Source organism: Phascolarctos cinereus, unplaced genomic scaffold (assembly GCF_003287225.1).
Source record: "Phascolarctos cinereus isolate Bilbo 61053 unplaced genomic scaffold, phaCin_HiC Scaffold_7;HRSCAF=346, whole genome shotgun sequence".
Lineage (NCBI taxonomy): Eukaryota > Metazoa > Chordata > Mammalia > Diprotodontia > Phascolarctidae > Phascolarctos > Phascolarctos cinereus.
This window is the reverse complement of record NW_027556180.1, coordinates 166,066,130-166,093,946: the sequence shown is the minus strand read 5'-3', so window position 1 is coordinate 166,093,946 and position 27,817 is coordinate 166,066,130. Positions and strand designations below refer to the sequence as shown.

At 37.8% G+C, this 27,817-nt stretch overlaps 1 protein-coding gene across 2 annotated transcripts in view; it reads right to left on the bottom strand.

Moving 5' to 3' along the window:
• The window catches only part of LOC110196697 (uncharacterized), a 289,810-nt gene that overhangs the window by 61,115 nt on the left and 200,878 nt on the right, over positions 1–27,817 (bottom strand). For both annotated transcript variants that reach the window (XM_020970061.2, XM_020970060.1), the window contains exons 21-27: positions 20,464–20,556; positions 18,299–18,450; positions 15,661–15,733; positions 15,452–15,558; positions 11,563–11,764; positions 11,096–11,146; positions 6,853–6,909 (exon numbers count right to left, since the gene is read on the bottom strand). In XM_020970061.2, coding sequence (XP_020825720.1) covers positions 6,853–6,909; positions 11,096–11,146; positions 11,563–11,764; positions 15,452–15,558; positions 15,661–15,733; positions 18,299–18,450; positions 20,464–20,556 — 735 coding nt within the window. The remainder of the gene's footprint in view (positions 1–6,852; positions 6,910–11,095; positions 11,147–11,562; positions 11,765–15,451; positions 15,559–15,660; positions 15,734–18,298; positions 18,451–20,463; positions 20,557–27,817) is intronic.

Sequence of the window (27,817 nt, the reverse complement as noted above, 5' to 3'; positions counted from 1 at the left end):
CAGTTCTGTCTGACTCTTTGTGACCCCATTCGGGATTTTCTTAGCAAAGATACTGGAATGGTTTGCTATTTCCTTCTCCATCTCATTTTATGGATAAGGAAACTGAGGCAAGCATGGCTAAAGACTTGTCCAGGGTTGCACAGCTAGTAAGTGCCTGATGCCAGATTTGCACTCAGGAAGATGAGTCTTCCTGACTCCAAGCCTTCCTGACTCTATCTAGTGCCACCTAGCTGCCTCAAAATAATGAGTAGCTAATAGTACTAAAAACTCCAGGATTTTAAAATAGTTTCCAGCATTCAGAAAAGTATTTATCTATAAAGATTCCAGTAAGACTAATACCTAATCATAAATCTAACATTCATAATCAAGGCCTCCAAAACAATTACCCAGTTCATCAACTACCCAGCTCAGCTTCAGGAAACAGGTGGATTGCAGTGGCAGGGCCTTGGGCGCAGCCTACTGAATGCTGGAGCAGAAATACTATGGATAGAAAACAACCTCCAAAATTTCCATCCTCAGTAGGTGGATTGCAGTGAAGGTAGTAGGAATAGGTGGAAATCTCCAGAAAAGGAGCAAAGGGCTCACTTCTTGGATATGGGTATTATTTTCAGTACTGAAAAGCACTTAATCTGATCACATTACTAGTGGTAATGCATGGGAAGCTGTGGAAAAGCATTGTATTATTTGGTTCCCTTCTGAAGAGGGACGAGAGAGAACATTTTTTTATTGGGGATAAGGATGAGGGTGCGGGTAAACCCTCTTTGTCTAAAGAAAGACTAGCTCCAGAAACAGGTCTACCACATAGCTGTACATCACTTTACACACGGGTGCACACTGTATGTGTACGACCTCACTCTGGAGCAGTCACAGAGTCCTGTTCCAGATGTGGTACTGTTGTCACCTTTACATTTCAGACAAATTCTTCCTTAGCTTAATGCCTGGCCCTCAGACACTTTCAGAGGCACTCCTGTACCATAGGGATAATGATAGAGGCCTTAATGGTGTCTGTGACAGGAAGGGACACAGCTATACTCGGATTTCTGAGAGATTTGAAATAAATAGCATAACTGATTTGATAGCCTCAACCAATGATAAGATAATCTGGCACCTTCTTTATTTACACGTATAAATTATTAGCTGTTGGCATAATTAAGGGTTGGATGTTTTAAGAGATATTTGGAATACAGAACAAAATTTCCTCAAAACTGCAAAAAAAATTTCCAAGAGCAAGAAATATTTCTATGAACCAAATTTATTTTATTGAAGATTCTCCCTGTATTTTAGTAAAAATAAATTCATTGGATGCATGGCTAATGTTAAGACAAACAAAAACAATAGCCCCCTACATGTGACTGATTGTAAAGATTTTTATCATAATTCTTGGACCCAGAACACCATGTAGGGCACTCAGAAGATATTAATTGTTTGTGATGAAGATGATGGCCCTAATTAGGTCAAGGAAGAATGTTGCAGGGTTCAACTACTATATTTCAAATTCACTGATAGTTATGCAAAATGGGAAAGAACTAGACCCCTTAAAAACATCCTTATTTTCTCCAACTGTAATTAAGAACAGAACAAAGAATACTCTACTGATACAAATCAGGCTGGCTCTCATACCATAACACCAGTAAAGAAGGTTAAATCAACAGAATTAACTATAAGAATCACGATCTACCAATCAAAGATCAGATTCCTCTGGCTGAGATGCAAAGCTAGTACAATCTGCTCCTCCTCTAACTTTCTAGTCTTATTTCATATTACTTCCTATCACACATTCTGCATTTCAGTCCAGCTAACCTACTTTCCATTCTTTCTGAACATGCCCTCAGTTTTCCCACCTCTGTGACATAAACCTAAAATATCCTCTCTCCCCCACTTTGCTTCATTAAATCCTTTGACAAACTCAAATCATTTGCCACTTCCCCCATGAAGCCTCCTCTAATCTCCTTTGTTAGTAAAATAATTCCTCCCACTTTGGATATTACATAATATTTTGTTTTGTATTTCTCTAATATATTATGCATTATTTTGAATCGTAGCTATTTACATATCCACTGCACCTCCAATTGGACTATACATGTGTTAAAGTCAGGGGGTGTGTATTAGTGACTCTTTCTGGTTCCCCAGGTTTGGTCTTTACATTTGGCAATTAATTTTCTGTATATCGGATATAACAGAAAGCAGGAACTTTCATTATTTTAGCATTATTAACTGGAAAAAAATGTACTTTGTGGCATGCTTTTATCAACTTGTAATAACTTTGGAGATTTAAAAAACATATTTATACACAGTCACGTTCCAAATGTATTACTAGAGTGGTTTGCCCTTTCCTTTTCCAAATGAGGAAGTTGAGGCAAAGAGGGTCACACAGCTAGTAAGTGTTTGAGGTCACATTTGAACTCAAGTCCTCCTAGCTCCAGGTCTAGCATTCTATCTACTTTGCCACCTAGCTGACCTCCCCCCCAAAATCTATTCTTTCTCTTTTCTCTACTTCAGAGGATTATACCAGTGTGGCAACTTTTGGCAGCAAAGTTTTCCTAAAACTTTATTCATATTACAATGTTCTAATCAATTTTTGGGGTATATTTTCTTTATAATCAGAAAATTAGGTTTTCTTTTCCTACTTTAAGATAAAAAATATAATATCAAAAAGACATCTCCCTTTCTTCTTTGCAGAGGTAGGGGACTATGCATGTGAAACATTACATATACATTCAGATTTGTTTGATACTTTGGTTGGTTTTGCTGAACTGCTATTTTTCCTCTTCATTATTAGGGACAGCTTCTTGGTAGCAAAGGGAGCAATACATTTGGAAATGAAGGTGATGTAATTGAGAAAGGTGGCACTAATTTTTTTTTTTCAAAAGGCAATGCATTCTCAAGCTCTTTATTTGTATTTATCAACATTTAAACAAAAAAGAAAAAAGCCACTTCGGTTTCTGTTGAGAGGATTGCAGCTTTAAGAGCAAAACAAACACATTGCCCAAAAATGAGAGTTTATTACTTTGTTTCTGAAAGAAAGTTGTGTTTGCTTAGCTAATCCTGGCCAATCTCACACTGGTTCAGCACTTCAAAGCTCTTTCTCACATCCTCACTCTGTCTCTATTATCCAGAGTCAGACCTTCCAAATCTTGCTTTTTCCCTCTGAATAAAAACTGGTCCTCGAAGCAAGGGACCTCAAAGCGCTCAGGCACATTTCAATCCTGGGAGGTTAGCTGTGCCTACTTCTGCTACACAGTTCCCTAAAATCAACTGGAGTTATGTTCAAGAACAGGACATAAAAGGGTGTTAATCACTTACAAGGGGCTCCCTGACCAGGTCCAGGTGAATTCTATTAATCAATGGCAAAATATGGAGCACCTGAATCCCAATACACCTGTACTGTGCTTAGCCTGTCCAGCTGAATCACTGGGAGAAAGAGAACAGAGAGCACACTGAGAGTCTCTTTGTACAGAAATAATTACACAGATCAACAAAGGCCCTAAATCACAAACCTCAGTGTGTACCTGGAGGCAGCCTGTATTTACACTGTGTAACCAACTCAATAGGAATGAGGAACTGAAGCAGCTCTCTGGGTATGCATGGATGTTATTGGTCTCTCTGGGGTAGTACTACTGGTATAATGAAAGGGAGCCATGTGAAAGCAGACAAATCTTTGCCACTCTGGTAATTCCTACAGATTTGATTCAGAAAATTGACTAAAAAGATCTCTTTATTATCGGCAAGGACATCTTGAAGTCTCAGTTCTCTTATCTATAAAATGAGAGATATCTAAGGCCCTTCCTGTCTCTAGAATTCTATGATCATAGATAATTTTCAACAGAAACTTATAAACTTTTCCCTATTGTATTTTGCAAACACAAAAAAAATAAGTTTTTTTGTTAGAGAATGTTACTCAAAAGCTTGTGATATACTTTATCTTGTATCAACCAATGCAACTATAATCAATATTGATTTCATTAATAAGAGATGAATTTGGGATAGAAATGCTATTCCCCTGAAAAAACTCTATAAAGGACCAATGGAATAACTCTTAAATTAATCAACTTTTACCCTTGTCAATAGATAATGAACCTACTTTTCTGAGATCTTTCTCTGGTGGTCTGGTATAAATCACAAACTCTTATCTATATAAGACTCTTAGAAATCACAGAGAAACCTTTCCTTTCCCTTGCAGGGAAGTACATATTCTATTTCAATTAACCAGATGCTGTAAAAAGAATCTCTTTAGTTGCTTTAAATAATCTTTAAGTATCAACAATGAATAAAAGCTTTTTTTTTTTGATGCAGATGGTCAATGGGGGCGCTTTGAGTGAGGGTCAGGGAAGTAATGAGTTTAAGATAAAAGATAAAGGCAAGTCACCTGGATTGGCTGTAAGAAGTAGAGCTAATAACCTCAGGAAGGTTACTGTGGGTCACTGAGGCCTAAGGTCCAAAACCTGAATCTTTCACATTCTTTGCAAACCCTCCCTTAAAGTCCCCTGTGGATAGGACAAAGCCTGGAAACAATGCAGAGATTTCTGTTTCTAACCTGTCACGATGTGTGGCCAGGGAAACACTAAGTCATTTTACTAAAAAGATTCACTTCTTTCTATGATCTAAACTATAGGAATGCCTCACTTGAAAAAATGGCATTGGGTAACAGGGACCTGAAGTAGATAAAATAGGCAGTGATTATTTGGAGTTTTCAATTTATAAAAGGATTCACCAAAGACTTTTTGTAGTTCACTCCATTTTATATTAAAGTGATTTTTTAAAAAAATTATGACTCAGTCATAATTTGCAGAATGCATCTGCGAATCATTTTAACCTGAAGGGGTGGACAGATAGAGAGTTAGGAGTCATTGCCAAATGAAGATGAACCACAAATGAAGATCTTAATCTTCTCTGAAAATTATAATACAAGCTTGATAAGAAAGCAGGTTTTTGTTCCCATTTAACTTTTTAGGAGGACATCTATTTCAGAAAACAAACATACGTGAAAGCATAAGCCTAAAACAGTGTTCAGGGACATAACAAGACCATTTTCAAAGGAACTCTGAACAACAGATGTATTGGATGGGAAACAGACATGTACATTGGCCCAGATCCACTGGTCCAGGGTCTGAAAGGAAATAGGCCAGATTAAAGGAAGCAGGCTATGGGTATTTTTATTAAAATTGGAAATAGGACACATCGCACCAATATTTTGCCTTCTAAAACTATTATCTCATTGCAAAACTGGATTCATGACTTTTGTGATATTAGTACATCTAGGAAAACTGGATGATAGTTTTATGAGACGGAAAAGTTTTGGTCTTTTGAATCTGACTCAGGAATTTACAAACATCTCTGATACACAAATGAAACTTGCTTTTCTGAGATTGAAGGCCCTGCCAGAAGACATTTTTCCTGAGTTAGAATTAGGGATTTATTTGAGGCTATGTGAGGGATTAACTAAGAGGATGAATAAATCTAAGTTCTTCAACAGCTGCAGAGAGGACAGGAATTAAAAATGCTACACTTGTATGAGATGGGAAGAAATTTAAGAATTTGAAAATACTTTTTAATTTTCCAGGGACTTGAGGAATGCCACCATAACTATCATTGAGCAGAAACATTCAATGTAGAGGAAGGTGTTTAATATTAATGCCACTTCGGAAAGAGATTGTACATCAGAGCTGCTTTTAAAATTCAGCAAATATACACCTAATTTTTACTCTTTCCTAATTTGAGTGCGAGCTACCATTTTGGGGAAATGATCTCTATAGTGGGTTGGGAAGAATGTGCCACCTAGAGATTAGCTGAGTGCCCATGGCATTTCCCTTCCCCCCTCTAACACACCACTATTGATGAAAAAGAAGAATATACTCTTTCATTTAAGCTCTAGTTGCAGCCTGAGGAATCTTGGTTTCCGATGTGACACTAATAACATTAATTCCTTCCATAAAGCATTCCCAGGGCTGAAATTCAAATTCCATCCCCTGCCCACAATAATTAAGGACATGCCTGGAAGTGTCCTCTGCTTTGTGCTGCCAGCTCTTTATTAAAACATGGCACCCAACCGAAGGGCTAAAGTCACTGGATGGTGGCCCATGCTGCAACAGCTGTGGCCACCTGGGCCCTTCTCTGTGCAATGGAAAAACTGTGCCACTGAGTTAGCAGCTGAGCTGGCTAGGAGTTGAGATGTGTTACAAAGGATCATGCATTCACAGTGATCTGTCATCAGGACTGTGGACAGTGTGTTCCATCAATGCCACGGTCAAAACCTAGACTTTAGAGGCAAAACCTTTTCAACCCTCTTTGTTTCCATTTTCTCCCTGCCCCAAAGCCCAAAGCTCAAAGAAAAGAAATATTCTCCTCTCTGTGCTTTTCATTTTGTTAGGAGATAGAGGGAAAGCTCAGTAATAAACTTTCTTCTCTTACAGAGAAATCTGAGCTTGGAGAGGTCTTGGATGAAGAAGTCTACATGTTTCAGGGGGTGTCTACTACAGTCTGTATCCTTCTTCTCTCAGCTTCCTGAGCATAAGTACTTTGTGACCAGGAGCTTCTCTTTCAGCTTGGCTTCCAATGTTGCCTTGGTTGTGACATGTGTTTTGAAAAGCAATGAAGAAATGAATGAAACCAGGTCTGTGGAGGGAGCTACAATAGCTTGTGTTCAAGATGCCACGACAGTAGATTGACTTCTAAAGCATGAGTAAATGAACCTCAAAAAGTTGAGAATTATATTTATGATGGTAGAGGAAGGAGATCAGAAGTAAGAGGAGGAGGGAGGAAGGAAGAAGGAAAGGGGAAAAAGTAAAAAAAATTACAGTTCAGAGTTAAGGGCTAGTAACTGAGGGGAAAGGGTGGTAAAGTGAACGTTTTTACCTGGAGGTCCTGGTAGTCCAGGCAGCCCTGGAGATCCTTTAGGTGCTATTACACAACCTAAAAAGAAGGTGAAAAAAGATGAGTTGAAACAATCCATGCTGAATCTTATGGCTTTTAATGTTGCCCATATCAAAAGAACTAAAAAATAAAAGTGGTTACCACTATATTATTAGAGCAATTTAGTGGTTTAATGATCCTGGCTTTCTGATATAAATACATGCTTAATTTCATTATGTAATGAAATAAAAATATTAATTTCTATAAAATGCAAATTAAATAAATGTAGCCAAAAACGAATCAAAACAGTACATGGGCAAATGACTCATTCATTTCCTCATTTTTGGAACAGCTTTCATTACAAGCTGAGATAAATGAGATCATTCCTAATGGGTGAAAGTGAATCCCATTTAAAGGATTATGGATAATAATAATAATAACTAGCATGTATTTATAGGGCTTTTGGGTTTGCAAAATACTTCGTTTGATTCTCATAACAACCCTGAAAGACAGATGCTATTATTACCCCCATTTTACAGATGAGGAAATTGAGGCAGACAGAGGTAAAGTAACCTGCCCAGGTTCACACAGTTCAGTAAGTGCTTAAGTCCAGCTTTTATCCCAGGTCTTTCTGGCTCCAGGCCAAGCACTCTTATCCTTTTTTAAAATTTAATTAAATTTTTTTTTTTTAGGCAATTGGGGTTAAGTAACTTGCCCAGGGTCACACAGCTAGTAAGTGTCAAGTGTTTGCCCTGAGGCCGGATTTGAACTCAGGTCCTCCTGACTTCAGGGCCAGTGCTCTAACCACTCCAGCACCTAGCTGCCCCCCAAGCACCCTTATCTTCTCTGATACCTAACTGCACCTAGATTTCCTTGTTTTATAGATGAGAAAACTGAGACCACAGGGAAATTAAGTGAATTGCCCATGATCATATAGGTGGAAGAGCTACAATTTGAACCAGTGTCTTCTGACTACGAATTAAAACTTTGTTCACAGAATGATGCAGCCTCTGCATTTTCCTTGTCTTTTAACTTTATCTTAGGATGTAGCCATTTAAAATTTAAAAAAAAATCTGCTTCTCTTTTGTGACTTCAAATACCTTCAAAATGAACAAACACAAAGTAACTGCTTCAGTGCAGAGCAAGACCAAATAAGGATTAAGACCATCTCTGGAGAAGTTAATGAGAGCAGTTAAATTTCAGAGAGATGTATCTTTTTGGTTGTTTCTGTTTGAAGAAAGCCTATTTTGAAAGACAATACTGCTTTTCATCTGTCTTAGGTCTGTTTGCCTGGGAATTCTTCCTGCTAGGTCAAGCTTATCCTTTTGCCAAGCCTAATAACCCAAGTCTGGAGAGAGATTTAGCCCTCTTTACTAGTCGTAAATGAACTATCTGCACACTGGCTTAGAATGCCTGGGTGATCTTTGCTTGTAAGTTCAAAGTGAGACTAGTCTATTGTTATGTCACATTTAAGCATCAGGCTTAAATAGAGTGCCCCACCTGGAGTCAGGAGGACTTATCATCCTGGATTCAAATCTCACCTTAGACACTTACTAGCTGTGTGACCCTGGACAAGTCACTTAACCCTGTTTGTCTCAGTTTCTTCATCTGCAAAATGAGCTGGGGAAGGAAATGGCAAACCACTCCACTTTCTTTCCCAAGAAAACCTCAAATGGGGGTCATGAAGAGTTGGAAATGACTTAAAAATAACTCAACAACAACAACAAATCTGAGCTCCATAAAAGTGCTATAAAAACCATAGGTGATATGTTCATTACTTATTGGGAATTTACACTCTAAAGTGTAATGCACATGTCACATGTTTAATATGCATGTCATACTTGAAAACATAGTACACACTTTTTTTTTGGTCATTTCTCAATTATTTTCAGTTTTTTAGTTGACTTCTCATTGTAAAACACACCTACCAATCTCTGCCTACTGAAATCCTTTCCCAATTTTAGTTCAGTGGACACTTCCTCCATAAAGGCTTTCTCAGTCTCCTTCATCTGCAAGCAACCTTTTACTCCTGCCATTTGGCATTACACTTTTGTTTAGGACTCTGCTTGGTACTTCTCTTATTCTCCCTCTATTAAAGATAGGTATCCAGCTATAAGTCTAAACTCTTCTACTAAGACCGTAAGATCCTTAAAGGCAGGGAATATGTCTTATTTTATCTTTAAGTTCCCAGTAGCTCCTCACAGTGTATGCTTAATAAATGCTCCCAGTACATACTTAATAAATGCTAACAGAATTGAATTATTTGACAAAATAACCTGAGACATACATTATTACCAGAAAGTTTGTAATTTGCAGTTTCATTCCAATTAAAAATAAAATCAGGTGAAACAAATATTTTTATTTTCAGCTATAAAAGAAAACTTCACTGTGGGTCCTATATTATTTAGCTGTTTAACAATTTCAGGATGCACAAAAAGCTATGCATGCAACAAACCTTTTTAAGTGCCAGATTTGTTCTACACTGTGAGAAAGACTGAGGGGTTAGAGATACAGAGATAAATTAGACACTTCCCCTTGAAATAAAGGAGATTATTATCTAAAGACCTGAAAGCCTTAGGCTAATTGTAAAGAAGCAATAATGGACTAATAGCTGATGCAAATGAATCACTGCAAAAACAACCATGAGATTGCAAAATCACAGACTCACAGGATCTAAAACTTGGAAGGGGTATCACAAGATATCTCTTCTAACCCATAACTGAGCAGGAATCCTACCTACCTGCTCAAGTGATCTCCAGTGATGGGCAGCGAATAGAGGAAATCCCTCATGATTCCTATAATCTACCTGCTCTCCTTAATGGCCCCTTTGTCCTTTAATTCTTAACAGAATTTGGATCTCCTACCAAGGGTTCAGAAACCTGCGCCCTCAAGGCCACATATGGCCCTCTAGGTCCTCAAGTGTGGCCCTTTGACTGAATCCAAACTTCACAGAACAAATCCCCTTAATAAAAGGATCTGTTTTGTAAAACTTGGACTCAGTCAAAAGACCACACTCAAGGACCTAGAAGGTCACATGTGGCCTCGAGGCTGTAAGTTCTCTTCCCCTGTGACCTACACTAAGTCTTCCCATATTGAATAGTAGCTAGTTTTTACCTTTGACACTGCCAGCAACAAAACCATTCAGATACTGTTTTCACTCATGTAAAGATGTTCTCAGAATTAGGAGTCAGATCTGGGTTTGAATTCAGGTTCTGCTATGTATTCTCTGTGTGATTTTGGCAAATCATTCCCTCTCCAGGTACCTCAGCTGCCCCATATGTAATATGAAGGGACAGGACTAAAAGTTCTTCCAGCTCTAAATCCTATGTTCCTACATGATACAAATGTATTTAAATGTTTAAAGATGTATATTCATGTATATTTATCCATGTATCTATACATTTGTGCTCTTTATATTTGATAATAGTATATAAGATACTGTAAGTCTTGTTTTACTTCTTGCAACTTGAAGGCAAGTATATTGCCTTCTCCAAACTCTGTAAATGTACTGGGAGGCCCATTTATATGCATTTTCCTCCCTACCTCCATGCCTGTCTCTTTTCCTTCCTTCCTTCCTTCCTTCCTTCCTTCCTTCCTTCCTTCCTTCCTTCCTTCCTTCCTTCCTTCCTTCCTTCCTTCCTTCCTTCCTTCCTTCCTTCCTTCCTTCCTTCCTTCCTTCCTTCCTTCCTTCCTTCCCTCCCTCTTCCTTCCCAGGTGGTTTCAGATTACCACTAGGTAATAAGCTCTTTGAGGTTGAGGAGAGTCAAATCCCATTTCGTGCAAAGCATTTTGCTAGGTACTATGAAAGAAAGTTTAGATAAAGTCCAATTCCTGTCCTTAAGGAATTTACATTCTACTAATCAACTGAAACTACTCCCTATTATTAAAGAGAATGCAGGACAAAGTTTTAGATGGACAGGAATAAGCAAACATTCTTTTTAAAAGCATTGTTGTTGTATGGTTCATTTTCAAAGGTCAGGAGGGACAAGTGGACTTCCTTCCTTCCTTCCTTCCTTCTTTCCTTCCTTCCTTTCTTCCTTCCTTCCTTCCTTCCCTCTAGCCCTTCCTCTCTCCCTATCTACCTATAAACACATTCAGGCATGCAGTAATATATTTTTTTTATTCTTGTATTTTTTAGTGAACCATATATATTGCGGGCATTCAATAAATACCTGCAGGTGGGCTATCTATTCTATAAAACCAAAAAATTAAAATAGTTTCGAGAAAAAAATTTTTTTAACAGTACCTGGTTGGATTATCTCCTGGCCAACTGGTTGTTTCACAGCTCCATCACAATCTGAGAATGAGACACAGTGAAGCAATAAGGTGATTAGGAAAACAAGTATTTTTCTTTTTCTCCATTAAATTGTGGGGAAATAGAGATGGGCAGAGGCCATAGATACACACTGTAAAAATACCCATGCCTGCAAATTCACTTCAAAGCTTTGCCCTAACTAAAGATCATTTCTGGTAGTAAAAGAAAGCTGTAGGTGGGCACAAGAGAAGCTAGGCTCAGATAATTCCAAACAAAGCAACCCATAATGGGTATATGGAGACAACCAGAACAATAGTGTCTATTCTGACATGTGTGGGCAAATTATGTGAAGCTGAAGTAGAGTCAGCTGTTGAGTACTGGGGGAATATTTTGTTAGTTAAATGCTTCCACTACGGTATAGAATATCTTTCAAAGAAAAGAGGGAACTCAAACTGTACCTGTTTGGCCTGGAGCACCTGGGGGGCCTGGAGGGCCTGGGAAGCCAGGACTTCCACTTAATCCAGGGTCACCGGGGAAACCTCGTTCACCTTTAGGGCCTGGTAGACCTAGGCCCGGAGGACCAATTTCTCCTGCAATGCCCTTTAAACCAGATATTCCTGGGAAACCTGGATCTCCTGGAAGGCCTTTGATGCCATCACCCTGTGTGAAATCAAATTTCCCTTTAAAAAATATATATATGTCTATTAACATCAAAGACACCCTTCCCTGATTTCTCTACTACCTCTGTTTCCAACACAACTATCCCTTGGTAGTTTTCCAACATGCTCATTAAACTAGGGGCTCAGTTACAGGAATGGTGCTCTTCTACTCTCTATTTCTGTGACCTTGGACAAGTCATTAATGTCTTTCAGCCTTGGCTTTATCATATATAAAATGAGACAGTGTAGGAAATCATTCATAAGCTCCCTTCTAACTCTATGGCTCTATGAATAGTGTACTGGGAGGCCTATTTATATGTATTTGCCTCCCTCCTTTCATTCATTCCTCCTTCCTCCCTCCTTCTCTCCCTCCTTCCTTCCTTCTTTCCCTCTCTCTCTACCTACAACATACACAGGTAAACACTAAGATACTTTTTTTGGTACTATGATTCCATGTATAGAGAGTTCCAACTGAAGAAATCCCTCTACCAAAGCATATGATCTGAAACTTGTAGTCTCAGAGAATTACCTGGAACACTGAGAAATTAAGTGACTTGCTAGGTGAGACAACACAGATGTGTCAGAGGGGGTATCCAGATCACCCCGACTCCTAGTCTGGCCCTGTATAGACACCAGCATGAATGGACACCTGAATCTACAAACCTCTGTGGCTATATTTCATAAGGTCTGTTAATTAGATGGGGGGAAGTTACTTTTATTTCAACATAACTGGTTTCTTTAATAATCCTATGTATTTTATTTTATGCATCTAAAAACATTTTTTTGAGAAGGGGTCTATGACACAAAAAAGGTTCTTAACCTCTGTACTATACCATGCTTCTTCTTACATATTATATAACATATTTATATATTATGAATACAGATTATGAATAGTCTTGGTCATCTAGCAGAGAGGTGTCAAACTCATGGTGAGTTATAGCCCTAAAATATAATTGGAAGATGTTTAACAAAATAAATAAAAATACAATACAACGCAGAGAATGGTAATTTGTCTTTCCTAAGTCAATATGTTAGATGCATATTGGGCAGATAAGCAGTGAAGTAGATAGAGTATTGGGCCTGGAGTCAGGAAGACTCATGTGGCCTCAGACATTTACTAGCTATATGACCCTGGATGAGTCACTTAACACTTTGCCTCAGTTTCCTCATCTATAAAAATGAACTGGAGAAGGAAATGGCAAACCACTCTAGTGTCTTTGCCAAGAAAACCACAAAAGGGGTCACCAAAAATGACTAAAAAACAACTAAACCAAAGTCAAGATGCAGGCAGCAGAGATATCTTTCTATTTGAATTTGACACAAATTATATGGAACTTTATCTTATTCTGTGTTTCCTTTAATGGCCTTGGATGTAGGAACCAGGTGATTTCAGATTACTACTAGGTAATAAGCTCTTTGAGGTTGAGCAGAGTCAAATCCCATGGTCAAATCCCATTTTGTGCAAAGCATTTTGCTAGGTACTATGAAAGAAAGTTTAGATAAAGTCCAATTCCTGTCCTTAAGGAATTTACATTCTACTGATCAACTGAAACTATTCCCTGTTATTAAAGAGAATGCAGGACAAAGTTTTAGATGGACAGGAATAAGCAAACATTCTTTTTAAAAGCATTGTTGTTGTATGGTTCATTTTCAAAGGTCAGGAGGGACAAGTGGACTATCTGCCCTCATGTGGTACATGTGTAAATACATATATGCTTAGTGATATTCATTTGAATGTCACATTAATAGTGCATCTGCTTAAAAGCAAAAGAAGATAAATGGATTCAAGGAAAGACAAGATTCATGGAAGTATTTGGCAATGAAGCATTCTTTTAGTGAAAAGAGTGATTAGATATGTAATATGGGTGCAAGAGGAAAACCGAGGAGGCAAAAGGAGGTATAGGGAGGAAGATGGCTTTGGAATTTTTAATGATTCAGAGGAAGATGACAATTCGGGAGCTCAATGATGAATTTTAGGAGTCACAGACTCATCAATGTCATATAGAATGTAAGCTGTTGAAGGTGTGTTCTGTTTTTGCCTTTCTTTTAATTCCTGTGGTGATATAATTGTACTGGTTCATTGAGTTTTAAAAACTCTTTTCAAAGCCACCATGAAGAAGGAAATGACAAGATTTATGAGCAATTTAGGTTCTACTGAAGAGACTAGGAAAATCCTAGCATTGTGGACTTACAAAAGTATTGGTTTTAATTATCAAAGTTAAAGCATGCATCTTTTCTTTCTGTTAACGACTAGTAAACCACAGATGTACAAAGTGACATTATCAGTCATCATCGTTAGCAAGTTTTACTTAACTGTTGCAGGGAAATTTACTATGTGACTGGGCTTTGTTTGAGTGTTTCTTGGGAAAATTGTCTGTTCTGTCAAAACAAGATATATCAATAAAAAACTCCACATATAAATATAGTGTTCAAAAAGGAATCAACAAGGGAAGAGAAGGGAAGGGTTCTTTGTGTAATGTTAAGTATGAATTTTGGCAAACCACTTCAGCATCTTTGCCAAGAAAACTCCAAAAGGGGTCAGACATGATGAAAAAATGACTGAAAAACAACAAAAGCATAAGTTTATAATTTCAATATGCATTTATTAAGTCCCTGCTAAGTTCTAGGGATACAAAGATAAAATGAAAAGAAAAATCCTGCCTTTAAGGAATATACATTTTAGTGGGCAGGCTACAACATTTAAAAAGGATACCCAAAAGTTAAGATCTGAATACGAAGGGAATGCTAACAACTAGGGGATCAGGAAAGGTTTTTCATAGGAGGTAGTACCTTGAATTGAGACTTGATGAAAGCTAAGGATTCTATGAGATGGAGGTAAGGAAGTGTATTCCAGGCACAAAAGCCTATGCAAAATTATGGTGGAATGCATGACTGGGAATCATGAAAGGGAGTAATGTTAAATACAGGTGAAAAATAGGCTGTTGAATGGTTGTGAAGGCTTTAGATGCCAAGCTCAGAGGCAATAAGGAGCCTCTAAGGGTTGTGAAGTTGTAAAGAAACTTATGATCATGAACCACAGAAAAGAGAAGAATGAAGCTTGAGTTGGAGCAAAGGGCTTCATGATGAAGACTGAGGAACATCTAAGGGAACAAGATCTGTGAAGGTGAAAGTGAAGGACCATGGAAAGATAAAATCACAAAATTCTAGGAAAGAGTGTCAGCTCAAGGGCAGGAGAAAAGTGATAACAGATGAAGGGAAGTATAGTCTTAGAGGAAAAGAAATGGTTACTGTCACTAGAGACTCGGGAAAAAAAGTCTTTTGCTTCCTATCCACAATTAGTTTTTGCTTTTTGTATACATCAAAAGTGAAGACAGAAACTTCATGATTTTTAATGAAAAAAAAACTTCAATACTCGTCAAAAAAAACTCAAAACACAAGAAATCTATCTCAGTCTAAGCAGTTTATGTACAGAGGAACAGATGCCCTATGTTTTTTAATATCCATTGGCTTCTGAAAGGTTTTTTCTTTGTATTCTAAGTCATTTGTTCTCTGCTCATTAAACTAACCTGGATGTAGCTTATGTTCAATAACTTTAGTGGTAGCTCCTACATCATTTGCTCCTACATACCTACTTAAGAGACATGATTTATAAGAAGTAAGAGGACTGAGTTAGAATACAGATGTCTCCAAGCCAGTTCAACAGCTTAGAAAAACCACAGAGACTTACAGGAAGACCCGGAAGGCCTGGAAAACCATCTAGCCCATCTTGCCCTGGAAAGCCATCTTCACCTTGCAAACCAGGTACGCCAGGATTGCCTTGATCACCTCTACTACCTGGAAAGATTTTTTTTTTAGAGCATGGAAGCCATTTTCAAAATGAGCACATTAAAAGTATAAGTGATTTTTTAAAAATGGCTTAGTCAACGACATACATACCTTTTGTTGTAATTTCTCTAGAATCTCCTTTCTGTCCTTTAGGTCCAGGTAATCCAGGAATGCCAGGGTTACCCTGTGGAAACAAAATTATTTTTATGGTTAGACCTGGTGAACTAGAGGTTCAAACAAGCAAAAGCTCTAAGCACTAAGGGTAAACAAATATAATAAGAAGTAATGAAAATGGCTTAATTGCTAATTCTCTTGTAAACTGAAGGCAGGGCAGAACCTTAGCACTGTCCCCACCAAGGCAGACAACACTTTAGAGATGAATCTTCTTATAAAACATTAGAGAATTCAAGCTTAAAGCCATGACATCTAAGTGAGACAATGACTAGAAATGAGGACATTCATGATGTGTGATCAGTTTCTCCTGGTGTTTGTTATATTACTTTGTGGCAAATTATGGCAGTTCTTTAATGCAGATTTACTGAGATATATTTGTTAAAAAGAGATTTAAATTTTTTTTTTGATTGATGGACATAGTTTTTTGCAGACTGGGGAAGACATATCATAAACTGCAAGAGAGTCCTGAATAATTGGCTGCAAAAAAAGTTAGTTTTCTGGCAATTTTCAATTAAAAGAACTTACTACCTTTGCTAGAATAACGTATAATTCCCAGCACCTAGTGTTCTTGAATTCATCAGCCAATTTTACATACCTTGATAGTCTGGATTTAGAGCAAAATTGCTTTTTACTGAAAAAAAGCACAGCACTCAGTGTTTTCTGCTTGACTGTCTTGTTTGTTTTCTTGGAAATTCAGTGGCACAGAGTCTATAAGGTGGGTGCGTTTAATTTTCTTTCAGAATACTCTTGTGCCACAAAGCAATTATGAGTATACAGTGACCTTGTGCCCTAGGAGAATTCTATCTTTTGCTGAAGTTCTCTTACAACATGGAGTGAAGCCAATTGGTTCCTGGCTCAGATACCCTTGGAATTTATTTCGATTTTTCAGAATATGTAAAACACTCACAATTTCATTTTGTAAGTCTTGCCATTCTCTTTTAATTAGGGGGGAAAAGGAGCAGTTCTTGTCCCTAACATTTGAAATGAACATTTGAGTTACTGGTCAATTAAAAACCTGCTGGTACAGAAAGATGTATTTCAATGATGTTTTAAAATAGCTTGTAAAAAAGACTACCAAGCAGATAGGGAGAGCCAAAGAGAAGAAATTTCATACGTTACTAGACATGAAAATTCTTTCGAAGTTTTGCATGTGCGACATGAAAGGGTACTTTCTTTACACTCATGAATTTTAGCCAGATTCAAAGGTGAATGTTATCTAAAGACTGTTTCTCACACTGGGCATAACAACAAAGGTGGTTCAGTCAATTAATATGTGCCTGGCACTATGCTAAACAGTGGGTTACAAAGAAGCAAAGAATAATTCCTGCCCTCAAGGAACTTACATTCTAATGGGTATAGACAACACAAAAAAAGGAAGGTGAGAAGGTGAGTAAAGAGGGAGAAGGGTAAGGTACCCAGAGGTACATGATGGAGAAGTCCAGGGGAGTACCAAAAAAACCCAAACCTTGCCATCAATCAATGTCAACAGGAATCCTAGAGGACCTTCCATCTACTCTATATATGTTCTGCATATATGTTAAAAAATATATATCATCTCTCCCATTACAATGTGAGTTTCTTGAGAAAATGAATTATTTTTGCTTTTCTTTGTATCTCCCACACTTAGCACAGTGCCTGGCATGATAAAGGCTAGTTGACTGACTGAATATTTTAATATGTGAAGGAAAATTGAAAAAAAAAAGAATTTTATGGGATGGAGTATTATTGTGGTATAAGAAATGACAAGCAGGGTGGTTTCAGAAAAACTTGGGAAGGCGCATATGAACTGATGCAAAATGAAGCGAGCAGAACCAAAAGAACATTGTACACAGTAACAGCAGTATTATAAGAATGATGAACTGTGAAAGATTTAGCTACTCTGATCAAGGCAATGATCCACGACAATTCCAAAGGACCCATGATGAAAAATGGTATCTGCCTCCAGAGAGGGAACTGATGAACTCTGAATGCAGAATGAAGCATTTAAAAAAAAACTTTCTTTATTTTTATTTTGTGTTTTCTTTTGCAACATGGCTATGTCTTGAATGATTTCACATGTATAACTGATTTCAAATTAATCGCTTTTTCAAGGAGGGGGATGGGACAGAAGGGAGGGAGAGAATTTAGAAATTAGAATTTAAAAATTTTAAAAAGTCGTTAAAATTTTTTTTACATACAATTGAATACCTTTAACAAAATAAATAAAAGTAATTTTTTTTAAAAAGAGGATTTTATATGAGACTAAAAGCTGCAATATACAGTTCAATTTTTCACATTGTAATAGATTTTTTGTTTGTTTAGTTCACATTTAACACAACATTTCCAACACTATTTGCCCTTTCTGCTTTCTTTAATCAAAAAGGTTTTTTTAAAGGTCCTCTGGAAGTAGGTTTTACTGTCCACAGGGGCACATGGGTATTATTGGCATAAAACTACATTAATTTAATCATTTGAAAGGCCATGGTACAATAAAGATATAATATTTAACATCTGGATGAGAGGCTTAAGTCTGTGAGTATCTGGTTTCATACCTGATCTTACCAGCTTGGGTAAAAAAACAGATCTACCCCCTTACCTTGAAGCCCGAGAAACCAGGAATACCATGTGGGCCTGGGTCACCAATTTCCCCTTTCCTCCCAGGTTCTCCATTTGCACCAGGATGACCAATAGGTCCTGGTAGACCAGGAAGGCCACTGGGAAGATCACATTTACAGTCTCCAGGGTCACCTATGATGGCAAGGAGAAGGAGAGAAAAGGTAAACTTTTTTTTCTAGGAAAAAAGACAATTTAACCCCAAAATTATTCATTAATTTTTTTGCTCGGCATTACAAGGGATAAAAAAGAAGCAGTAGAGCATGCTTCACACTAAGTTCCAGCCCTCAAGGAGTTTATAATTTCACTAGGGAGAGAACCAATTAGCATTTATTAAGCACCTACTTTCTGACAGGCACTAAGCCAATTACTGAAGATTCAAGTTCAAAGAAAGAAACAATCAGGGTATGCATATGTTAAGTAATTTTAAAAATTCAAGTGTATTTTATTTTCAGAAAGATCCACATTCTTTCCCTCCCCTAAGGGAAAAGAACCCCACCAAAACAATAAAAACAAACAAGAACTCTGTTACAAACACATACAGTCCTTGGAAACTAGTTCTGACATATGTTAACTAGTGTAATCAGCTGTGGTGTAGACCAACCAAAAGTGTTATAGGATTTCCAAAGAGAGTTCAATATTGGCTGAAATTGAACAGGTAGAATTCATGGAGATAAAATGACTTGATCTGAGCATAAATGGGTAGCCAAAAACAGAGAAGAACTTGTAACAGGGCAAGGGGTGAGTTGGGGTAGGGGCAGGGAATGATGTAGTGAAAAAAAACACTATATTTAATATCAGAAGGCCTGGGTTCTAGTCTTATCTTTATCATAAAATAGCTGTGTAACATTGGATGACTTGCAAATTCTCTGAGCCTCAGTTTCTTCATCTACAAAAGGAGGAAAAACCACCTGTCATACCTTCCTCATGGGGGCCTGGTGAGAATCGAGTGACATAATGGAAGAAAATAGTTCTCACAGGATAGCCTCCAAGGTAATATTAGCTCTCTCTCTTTCTCTCTGTATGTAAATGTATGTGTAATAGATACAAAACACATACATATGTATATACACATATACACGAATATATGCAATATATGTATATTTAATATATATACAGAATATATATTATACAATATATAATAATAAATAATATACAATATAATAATACTCATAAGATACTTGCTTTCCAAAGTGCTAAGCTCATAGTAACCCTAGATGGCAGGTATTAATTCTCTTTATATACATATGCAAAATATGTATTGTGGGTAGCAACTTCCCTAAAGTCAGAGTCCAGATCCAGTTCTAAATCTAAGAGATTCTGCCATAGCACTATGTTTCAACTCTGTACCAATGTGGGTTATTTTCATAAGGTGGTAACCTATTCAATAAATAGCCCAGTACTATGACATCCACTAAGGGTTTTTAATGAAAAATAATTTTTGACTGACTTGATCAAGTAACCTTATGCTGAGAATGCAGAAATGAAGGCTGACTCCTCTTTTGTATTATCAGTATAATTTTTATGGGAGAGAATGGGATAGTTTTTTAAAAAGACATTTAGGCTGAAGTGCTTTTTGTTTCTTTTCGACTTTATTTATTGGTCTGGATCTGGGATTGCATTGAAAGTAGGAAATTCCTAATATGGAAATTCCTTCCATCAACGCAGATTGGTAATTGTCTTAACTTAGAGTTGAGAGGTTTGAGGTTCTGAGAGGCTGAGTGACTTGTGCAGCCACATAGCCAGTATATAACAGACACGGGGCTGGAAGCTGGGTTTTCCTAACTCCAAGGACAGCTTCCTGTCCAATATGATACGCTACCTTTATGTTTACAGGGTTGCCTTAATGCCAATGGGCCAGGATAATTTTTATACCTATTTTTAGAATCCAGACCTATCATTTCACCAGTATAAAAAACTCTCCAATGAGGAAATCCCTTTACCAACATAGACCTGTACCTGTTCAGCAATTTGTAATTTCCCCAAATTACCTGGGGGCACTGAGAGCTTAAGTGACTTAAGTATCATATATCCAGTTGTGTGTTAGAGGCTAAACATGGACTTAGCTTGTTATGCCTATAAGGCTGACTCTTCAGGGACACTACCTCTTTGTGTCTATACCACTATTATATATCAGAGAGAGCTTACCTTTCCATCCTTTTTGTCCTCGTGTCCCTGGGAATCCTGAAGGGCCTGGGTAACCCACCCTTCCCTCAGCTCCCTTAAGCCCAAAAAGAAATCCTATTAAAAAAAAAACACAAAAAAGAACAATAATGTTAATACACCGGATAATGACATAATAATGTTAGGCAATTGCAATAGCCACTGTCTGGTCTGTCTGCCATAAGTCTCTTCCCATTCTATTCCATCTTCCATTCAGCTGTCAAAAGTGATCTTTCTAAAGTTCAGGACCAGTCACATTGCCCCTCCTACTCAATACAGTCCAGTGGCTTCCTATCACTTCCAGAATCAAATATACAATCCTGTTTGGCATTCAAAGCCCTTTATAACCTGTCCCACCACCCACCTTTCCAGTTTTCTTAACACATAACACTCCCCCATGTACTCTGCAATCTAAAAACCCCAGTCTCCTTGCTGTTCCTCAAACAAGATACTCTATTTCCCGACTTCAGGTATTTTTACTTCATACCTAGAATGTTTTCCCACCTCATCTCTGCCTCTTGGCTTTTCTGGCTTCTTCCAATTCTCAGTTAAAATACCACGTTCTACAGGAAGCCTTTTCTGACCCCCCTTAATTCTAATGTCTTTTCTTTGTTGATTATTTCCAATTTATCTTGTACATAGGACTGTACATAGTTGTTTGCATGTTGTCACTCCCATTAAATTGTGACTTTCTTGAGAACAAGGGCTGTCTTGCTTTTTTTGTATTCTCAGTACTTAGCACAGTTCATGGAACACAATGTGCTTAATAAATGTTTGAATGAATGAATGACATACCATTGAGTAGCACAGATTATAATAAAAGAGGCAACACATGCCCTCTGTTGGGAACCCATATAGGATTGAGATTCCCCACAGTTTAAGAAATGCCGAAGGGGTCACAAGTGGAAATTTAATAAGCCCTGCTCTAGACCACGTTTTATAGAGAAACATAGATGGTTTCTCGCCCATATAGCTTGCAGGGCTAGAACAAAAGTTGTGTGATTGTGAATCTAATTCTTTTTGAGAATCCTCATGACTAAATTCTTCTTGAAAAAGATACCAAAAGTTTTTGTTGTATCCCTGCTGCCATCTACCTGTCCAAATGAGTGCTCCTTTAAAAGAAAAAAAAATACAAAAGCAGACTACTAAGTTCCCTTATAATAGGACAGAAATAAAGATACATCCTCCCCAACTCCCAACAAAGCAGCAGCAACAGTAACACACAAGAGAAAGAAGGAGGATTTCTTGATATGGATCTGAATCTAGTTTTAGACTACCTCTGTACATTAGACTGGACAAGCTCCTTTAATTTTAAGCACCCAGACTGATGGCAGGTAGCTGCTACTTTTCTTTATCCCTTCTAGGATAAGAGTAGGTTATTTATTCCCAATGTCTGATGTTACTCTAACAGTCCCATACAGTAAAATCTAGGAGAAGGCAGTAGAACCAGGTAGGGCTAGCATATGGATTTTAAAATATCACTAAACTGTTGGTTTCACTTTCTAGTAAACTGACATCTCCTGGTAGAAACAGTGCTGCTGACCACATGTAAGTCCTGAAAAATACTGAACAGTTATCCCTTCCACATAATGACTTTCCCCATAGCAGTTTCAGTACATCATGGGTCAGCATAAGAAAATAAATGGGAATTTTGGGGAGAGTTTTTGCAGATGATATGCAAAGGCCAGCAAACGACACAGAAAAAGTTTAGAAACTCAGAAACACAGGATTGTTATAAGAACAAAAAAGCATTCTGGTTGACTCTGGCATCATATGAGAAAAGGCTAAGTCCTTATATGATTTTTCCAAAGGAAAATGAAGATGAAGGGTCTACCCTTATGAATTTTACATGGATTTTCCAGATTGCTGAGGTGCTATACCCCTAACCCCTGTGATGTGGAAGGGATAACTGTATTAACTCATTCATCTTTCTTCATGTTTACATTTTCTATTCTTTTCTCAAACTCATTGCTACATACACAGCATCATAGAATCTCAGCATTGGAAGTCACCTACTCCAACCTACACTGAATAGGAATGCCCACTACACTCCCGAGAAAGGGGTCACCCAGCCTCTGCTTGAAGACATGAAGTGATGGAGAGCTCCCTAAAAAGATGACATTTTTCACATTTCTCAGTTCTGGTTGTTAGAGAAGGTTTTCCCTTAAATTGAGCCCAAATCTCCCCAATATTTGTTGCACCAAGTTCTTCTCTTGGGCCAAACAGAGATCAAACACAAGAAAAGTTATAATGTACTCCCTACGGTATTCTTTTAAAAGCTTCAATTCCCTCTTCCCTTCACCTCATGCTCCCATGGCATAAACTTGAGTCTCTCCATCATAAAACATGCTCTGACAATGTCCTTCTAAAAATAAAGTATCTAGAACTGAACACAATTTTTTTTTGGAACTTTTTTTTTTAAGGCAATTGGGGTTAAGTGTCTTGCCCAGGGTCACACAGATAGTAAGTGTCAAGTGTTTGGTCTGAGGCCAAATTTGAACTCAGGTCCTCCTGACTTCAGGACTGGTGCTCTATCCACTGCACCACCTAGCTGCCCCTGAACACAATATTTCACATGTGGTCTGACCAGGGTTGAATACAACAGCAATATATCTTCCCTCATTTTGTTTTTAATTATGCGATCTAAGATTGTATTAGCTTTTTCAGCTTTCATGTCATACTGTTGACTTGCACTCCAATAAGACCCCTGAGTGTTTTCCTCTTTTAACACAAATTTCTGTCTAGCCATGCCTCTACTGCTTTATAGCTGTGAGGTCGATGATTTGAATCCAATAATAGGACTCTATATTTCAACTAACCATGACAGCCTGCTGTGATAGTACAAGCATGTTCTGTCCCAACCTCCCCAAAGAGATTAGTCTTCCCTAAAAAGCAACAAAGCTATTCTACCCCCCCGACTGGCTCATGACTCCCTTGATACAATTTCCTGGTCACCTAAGAGCATAAAAAAACCTACCCAAATGGAGTAGGGATCTTCGAACTTGGTGTATATTTGAAGACCATGGGAGTCATCACATCCTGCCCTGCAAGCCTGATGAGTTTCCATATGGAAGGAAGGTGAGAGGCTGAAATACATCTACAGAAGCTAAGCACCATCATATCCTTGCTTGCATGTCCTTGCCATATTATTGTTGTTGTTTAGTTGTGTCCGATGCTGTGTGGCCCCATGGACATAGCATGCTGGGCCCTTCTATCCTCTACTTTCTTCAATGCCTGTCCAAGTTCATGTCTGTTGTTAGGTTAGGGCTAAGCAAATCTCCTCTAGTTAATTGTTTGATGGCTTAACTAGTGCCTCATTATGTTCTGAAAACAAACCTGAACTAATTGGGTAGAGGTGTCAGGATCTGACCCTAACACCTGTCAAAATATTTTTGGGATACTTAATCTGTTATCCCCGCAACTAGGTGATGCAGTGGACGGAGTGCCATGCCTGAAGTTAGGGAGATTCATTTTCATGAGTTCGAATCTGGACTCAGACACTTACTAGCTATGTGACCCTGGGCAAGTCACTTAACACTGTCTGCCTCAGTTCCTCATATGTAAAATGAGCAGGAGAAAGAAATGACAAACCATTTCAGTATGTTTTTTACAAATGTATGGGCGAAGGAATGTCAAGTCAGAGGAATAGCTAGTGGTCTACTAAGAAAACCCCAAATGGGGTCATGAAGTCATGACTGAAATGACTGAACCATAATAAGATAAGCTTATCCAAAATGTTAGCTATTGATTCCAGTTTTGTGCTGCTTGCAAATTTGATACCTTTATGCAAGTCATTGATAGTAATTTTGTACAGCCTAGGGCCAAAAAAAGAGCTCTCTGACATTCCATAAGAGATTTTCATTTAGTTTAAGGTCCATCCTTTAACATTGCTCCTGAGTCATCCAAACAGTTCTGAAAAAAAAGTTTCAGACCAAGATAGCTTAATAGACGGTAACAATACAGATCAGCTCTACACATGATTAAACAACCTGACTAACAAACAACTTATGACTTAAACAAACTAAATAAGATCCTGAATCTGCCTGACCATCCTAAAATCTAGACCACATTTCTCTCATAAACATACCATATGACACTTTGTTAAATGCCTTGCTGAAATCAAAGTGTACCATGTAGACTGCATTCTTCTCATCTACCAGTCTATGAACTACATCCAAAAAAGTAATGGGGTTAGCCTAGCATGACTTATTTTTGATCAACTGATTAATGCTGTATCTTAGTAAGCATTTTTTTCCCTAAGTGTTCATATGCTATCCCTTCGGTAACACCTCCCAATATTTTGATGGGATTTGAAGTGAAACTACCTAGTCTCTGATGGAGGAGTTCGAATAAAAGATCTTTTTTTTTTTTAATAAGGGCATTTCCCCTTCTCTCGCATCACCCATTCTCGATGATTTTTCAAATGTGCCACTGGCATCTCAGACCCAACATGTCCACATTGGAACTTACCATTTCCCCACTTCACTCCTCTTAACTTCCCTTTTTCTGTTGTGATCACTAACTATGCTACCACTCACCTACTTTCACAACATCAGGATCTCCACTGTTGCCTTTTCCCCCTTCTTCATAACTCACATTCAACTTGTAGGCAAGTCTTGTTGAAGCTGCCCCCATAAGCTCTCTCCCATCTGTCGCCAGTTTTCCACTCACAAACCCTAGTTTAAGAACATAGGACTTTTCGTCTGGGCTATCTCAATAGGTTCTTAACTGGTCTCTTGCTTTCAATCTCTCCACTTACCAATCCACCCTTTAAACAGCAGCCAAAGTTATTTTCCTAAAAGCATAGGTCAGACCACATGACTGCTTTGCTCAAAAGCATTCAGTGGGTCCCTATTGCCTCTTCAGCCTGGCATTTGAAGTCCTCTACAGCCTAGCTCTGACCTACCTTTCCAGACTTATCTCACATTATTCTCTACCTCACACTCTATTTTCCAACCATAGTAGACCACTAGCTATTCCTCTGACTTGACATTCCTTCGCCCATACATTTGTAAAAAACTATCCTTTATGCAGAAGTGCAGTCAAACCACTTCATCACCCCATCAGTATCTCCATCTTCCTTCAGGATTCAGACAAGAATACATAATTTTTGTGAAGGATTCTCTGACATGTCACACCAACCTTCTGTTCATCTGGTTTTAAGTGCTCTCTCCCTCCTCAAATTGTCTTGTATTTATTTATCTTTTATATATTGTACCCCACCAATAGAATGTAATATCCTAGAAAACAAGGGATATTTCATTTTTGCTTTTGTATCCCCAGTACAGTGTCTTGAATATCACTCTTTAGGATTTGATTCTTGAGAGTGTCTCAACCTTCTTGAGTTTACTCTTGTAGAGGCCTTCCTATACATTCTTTGGACTCTTTAAATATACTCCACCTGGGTGCAAAGTCTAGGGTAGGCATCAGTCAGTCAACAACCACCATTCCTCTTCATTGCTTATGAACTCTAACACAGCACGTTCACTGCAGTTAATTCTACTTTGGCATATGGTTTCTCCTCATTGGTCAGATCGAATATATTTCCTCTTGTCATCTCCCCACCCCCACCTCAGTCTTCGTTTTGAAGAAAGAAGTTAGCATTTCTTGGCTGCTTTGCTTTTAGTGAAGAGACAGAGAGAGTGAGCAATGTTGAACAGATGTCTAGATAGTTGGAGTTCTTTATCGCTATTATATCTTGCTTCTGTACCAGCCTTGTGATTTGCTTCTGGAACTCACCCAGTTCCTCATTTTGGCTGGGTAGTTGGCAATATATTCCCACCACAATATCTGTATTTTTCCCTTCCTTGGTCCTCACCTAAATGCTTTGCATGACACTCCTCCATTCCGCATAGATTTCTATACAGGCAACCTTGTATAGATTTTAGCAGGGTCCATGAACTTGGACAGGAACAAAATGACATTTTTATTTTCATTAACCTTTGTTTCCTTTGCAATGCTATACAGTTTATTTTATTAATTTCAAAACATTTTTCTGAGGAGTCCAGACTCAGGCTTTCTAACATAACACCAGACAAGAGGTCCTTGTTTTAAGTCACATGGCAAGTCTATTTAGGGATATACAGATCATCTACAGTTGATTTCCTTCTCATCAGCTGCACATTCTAAGTCAGATGTAGCAAAATAGTGTTGGATTTCTTGGAGTTCTCAAACTCGTTCGTAAGAAGTGAACAAGGGCAGTAATAAGCCAAGAACCATTTTAGCTTAATCAAAAGCAGAATGGAGTTGATCTGCTGTTTACTCCTTATCATTGGCTTAAAAAAAAGTGACTCAGATTTGGAAGCAAGCAAAATTTTCTACATGGAAAGAAAAGTGTTTTTCCTGCATATGACTATGATAGAGTTTCAAAATGGTGGAAACTAAGGCTTTATTCATCAAAACATGAAAAGTTTATTGAAATCTTGTAATCAAGAAAAAAAAAGGTCCAATAATTTTATTCCAGAAGATACTGGGCTCTGAGAGAACTAAGTCAACTGACAGAATTATTCTATTTAAAGGGACAGTTAAATTCCTGTAAGAGACAGAAATGTTAAGGAGTCCATTAGGATTGACTATTCTTTGTACAATGTGATAGCTTAAAAATATTTTTGAGAAATAAATATGTGGGGGAAAAATGTCTATTGGGATGAAAACTTATGTTGAATGCTCTTTTTCCTTTATTTGATGAAAGTCATCTGATAGCATTCCATCTGCTTTACAAATTCCCTCATCAGCATCCAGTAGGGAACACAAGTAATTTAATTTCTGTTTGCAAACCAGTTATGTTAGCAAATCATAAACTAAGGCAAGATGGAATGCTTTATGCCCTTATCATGCTTAAACTGAGGTTCTGAAATAAAGGCAAAGTTAACTTTCAATTATGAGCTTTTAAAAGACATAATTCTATGTTCCACCTTCTTTTTGTCTTTTCTCAATTTACCATGCTCCAATGCCAATGAATAATGGACTCAACCGGCTTAGCAAACCTTGCTCTTACAAGAACCTAGATTTCCATAGCTACAGACTTTATAGTAAGTAAATATGGATGCTAGGATAGTTCTGAAATATCAAGGATAATTGCTGAAACCTTCAACAAATATATGAAACCAAAGAAATCTCAGTCTGTGTGGTAAGCCATGAAGTATACAGAAATGATAAAGGATTGGGATGAAGGGGATATGGATAGAAAGAGGGAAACAATGGGTGTAAAAAGATTTGCAAAGAGGCTTTTGCAATAGTTCAGTGTGTGTTTTAAGCTAGGGAAAAAAACCCAAACTAGTAAAAATTAAGCTAATGAAATATTTTATTCTCAGGACAATATACTTGCTTTCCATTATTT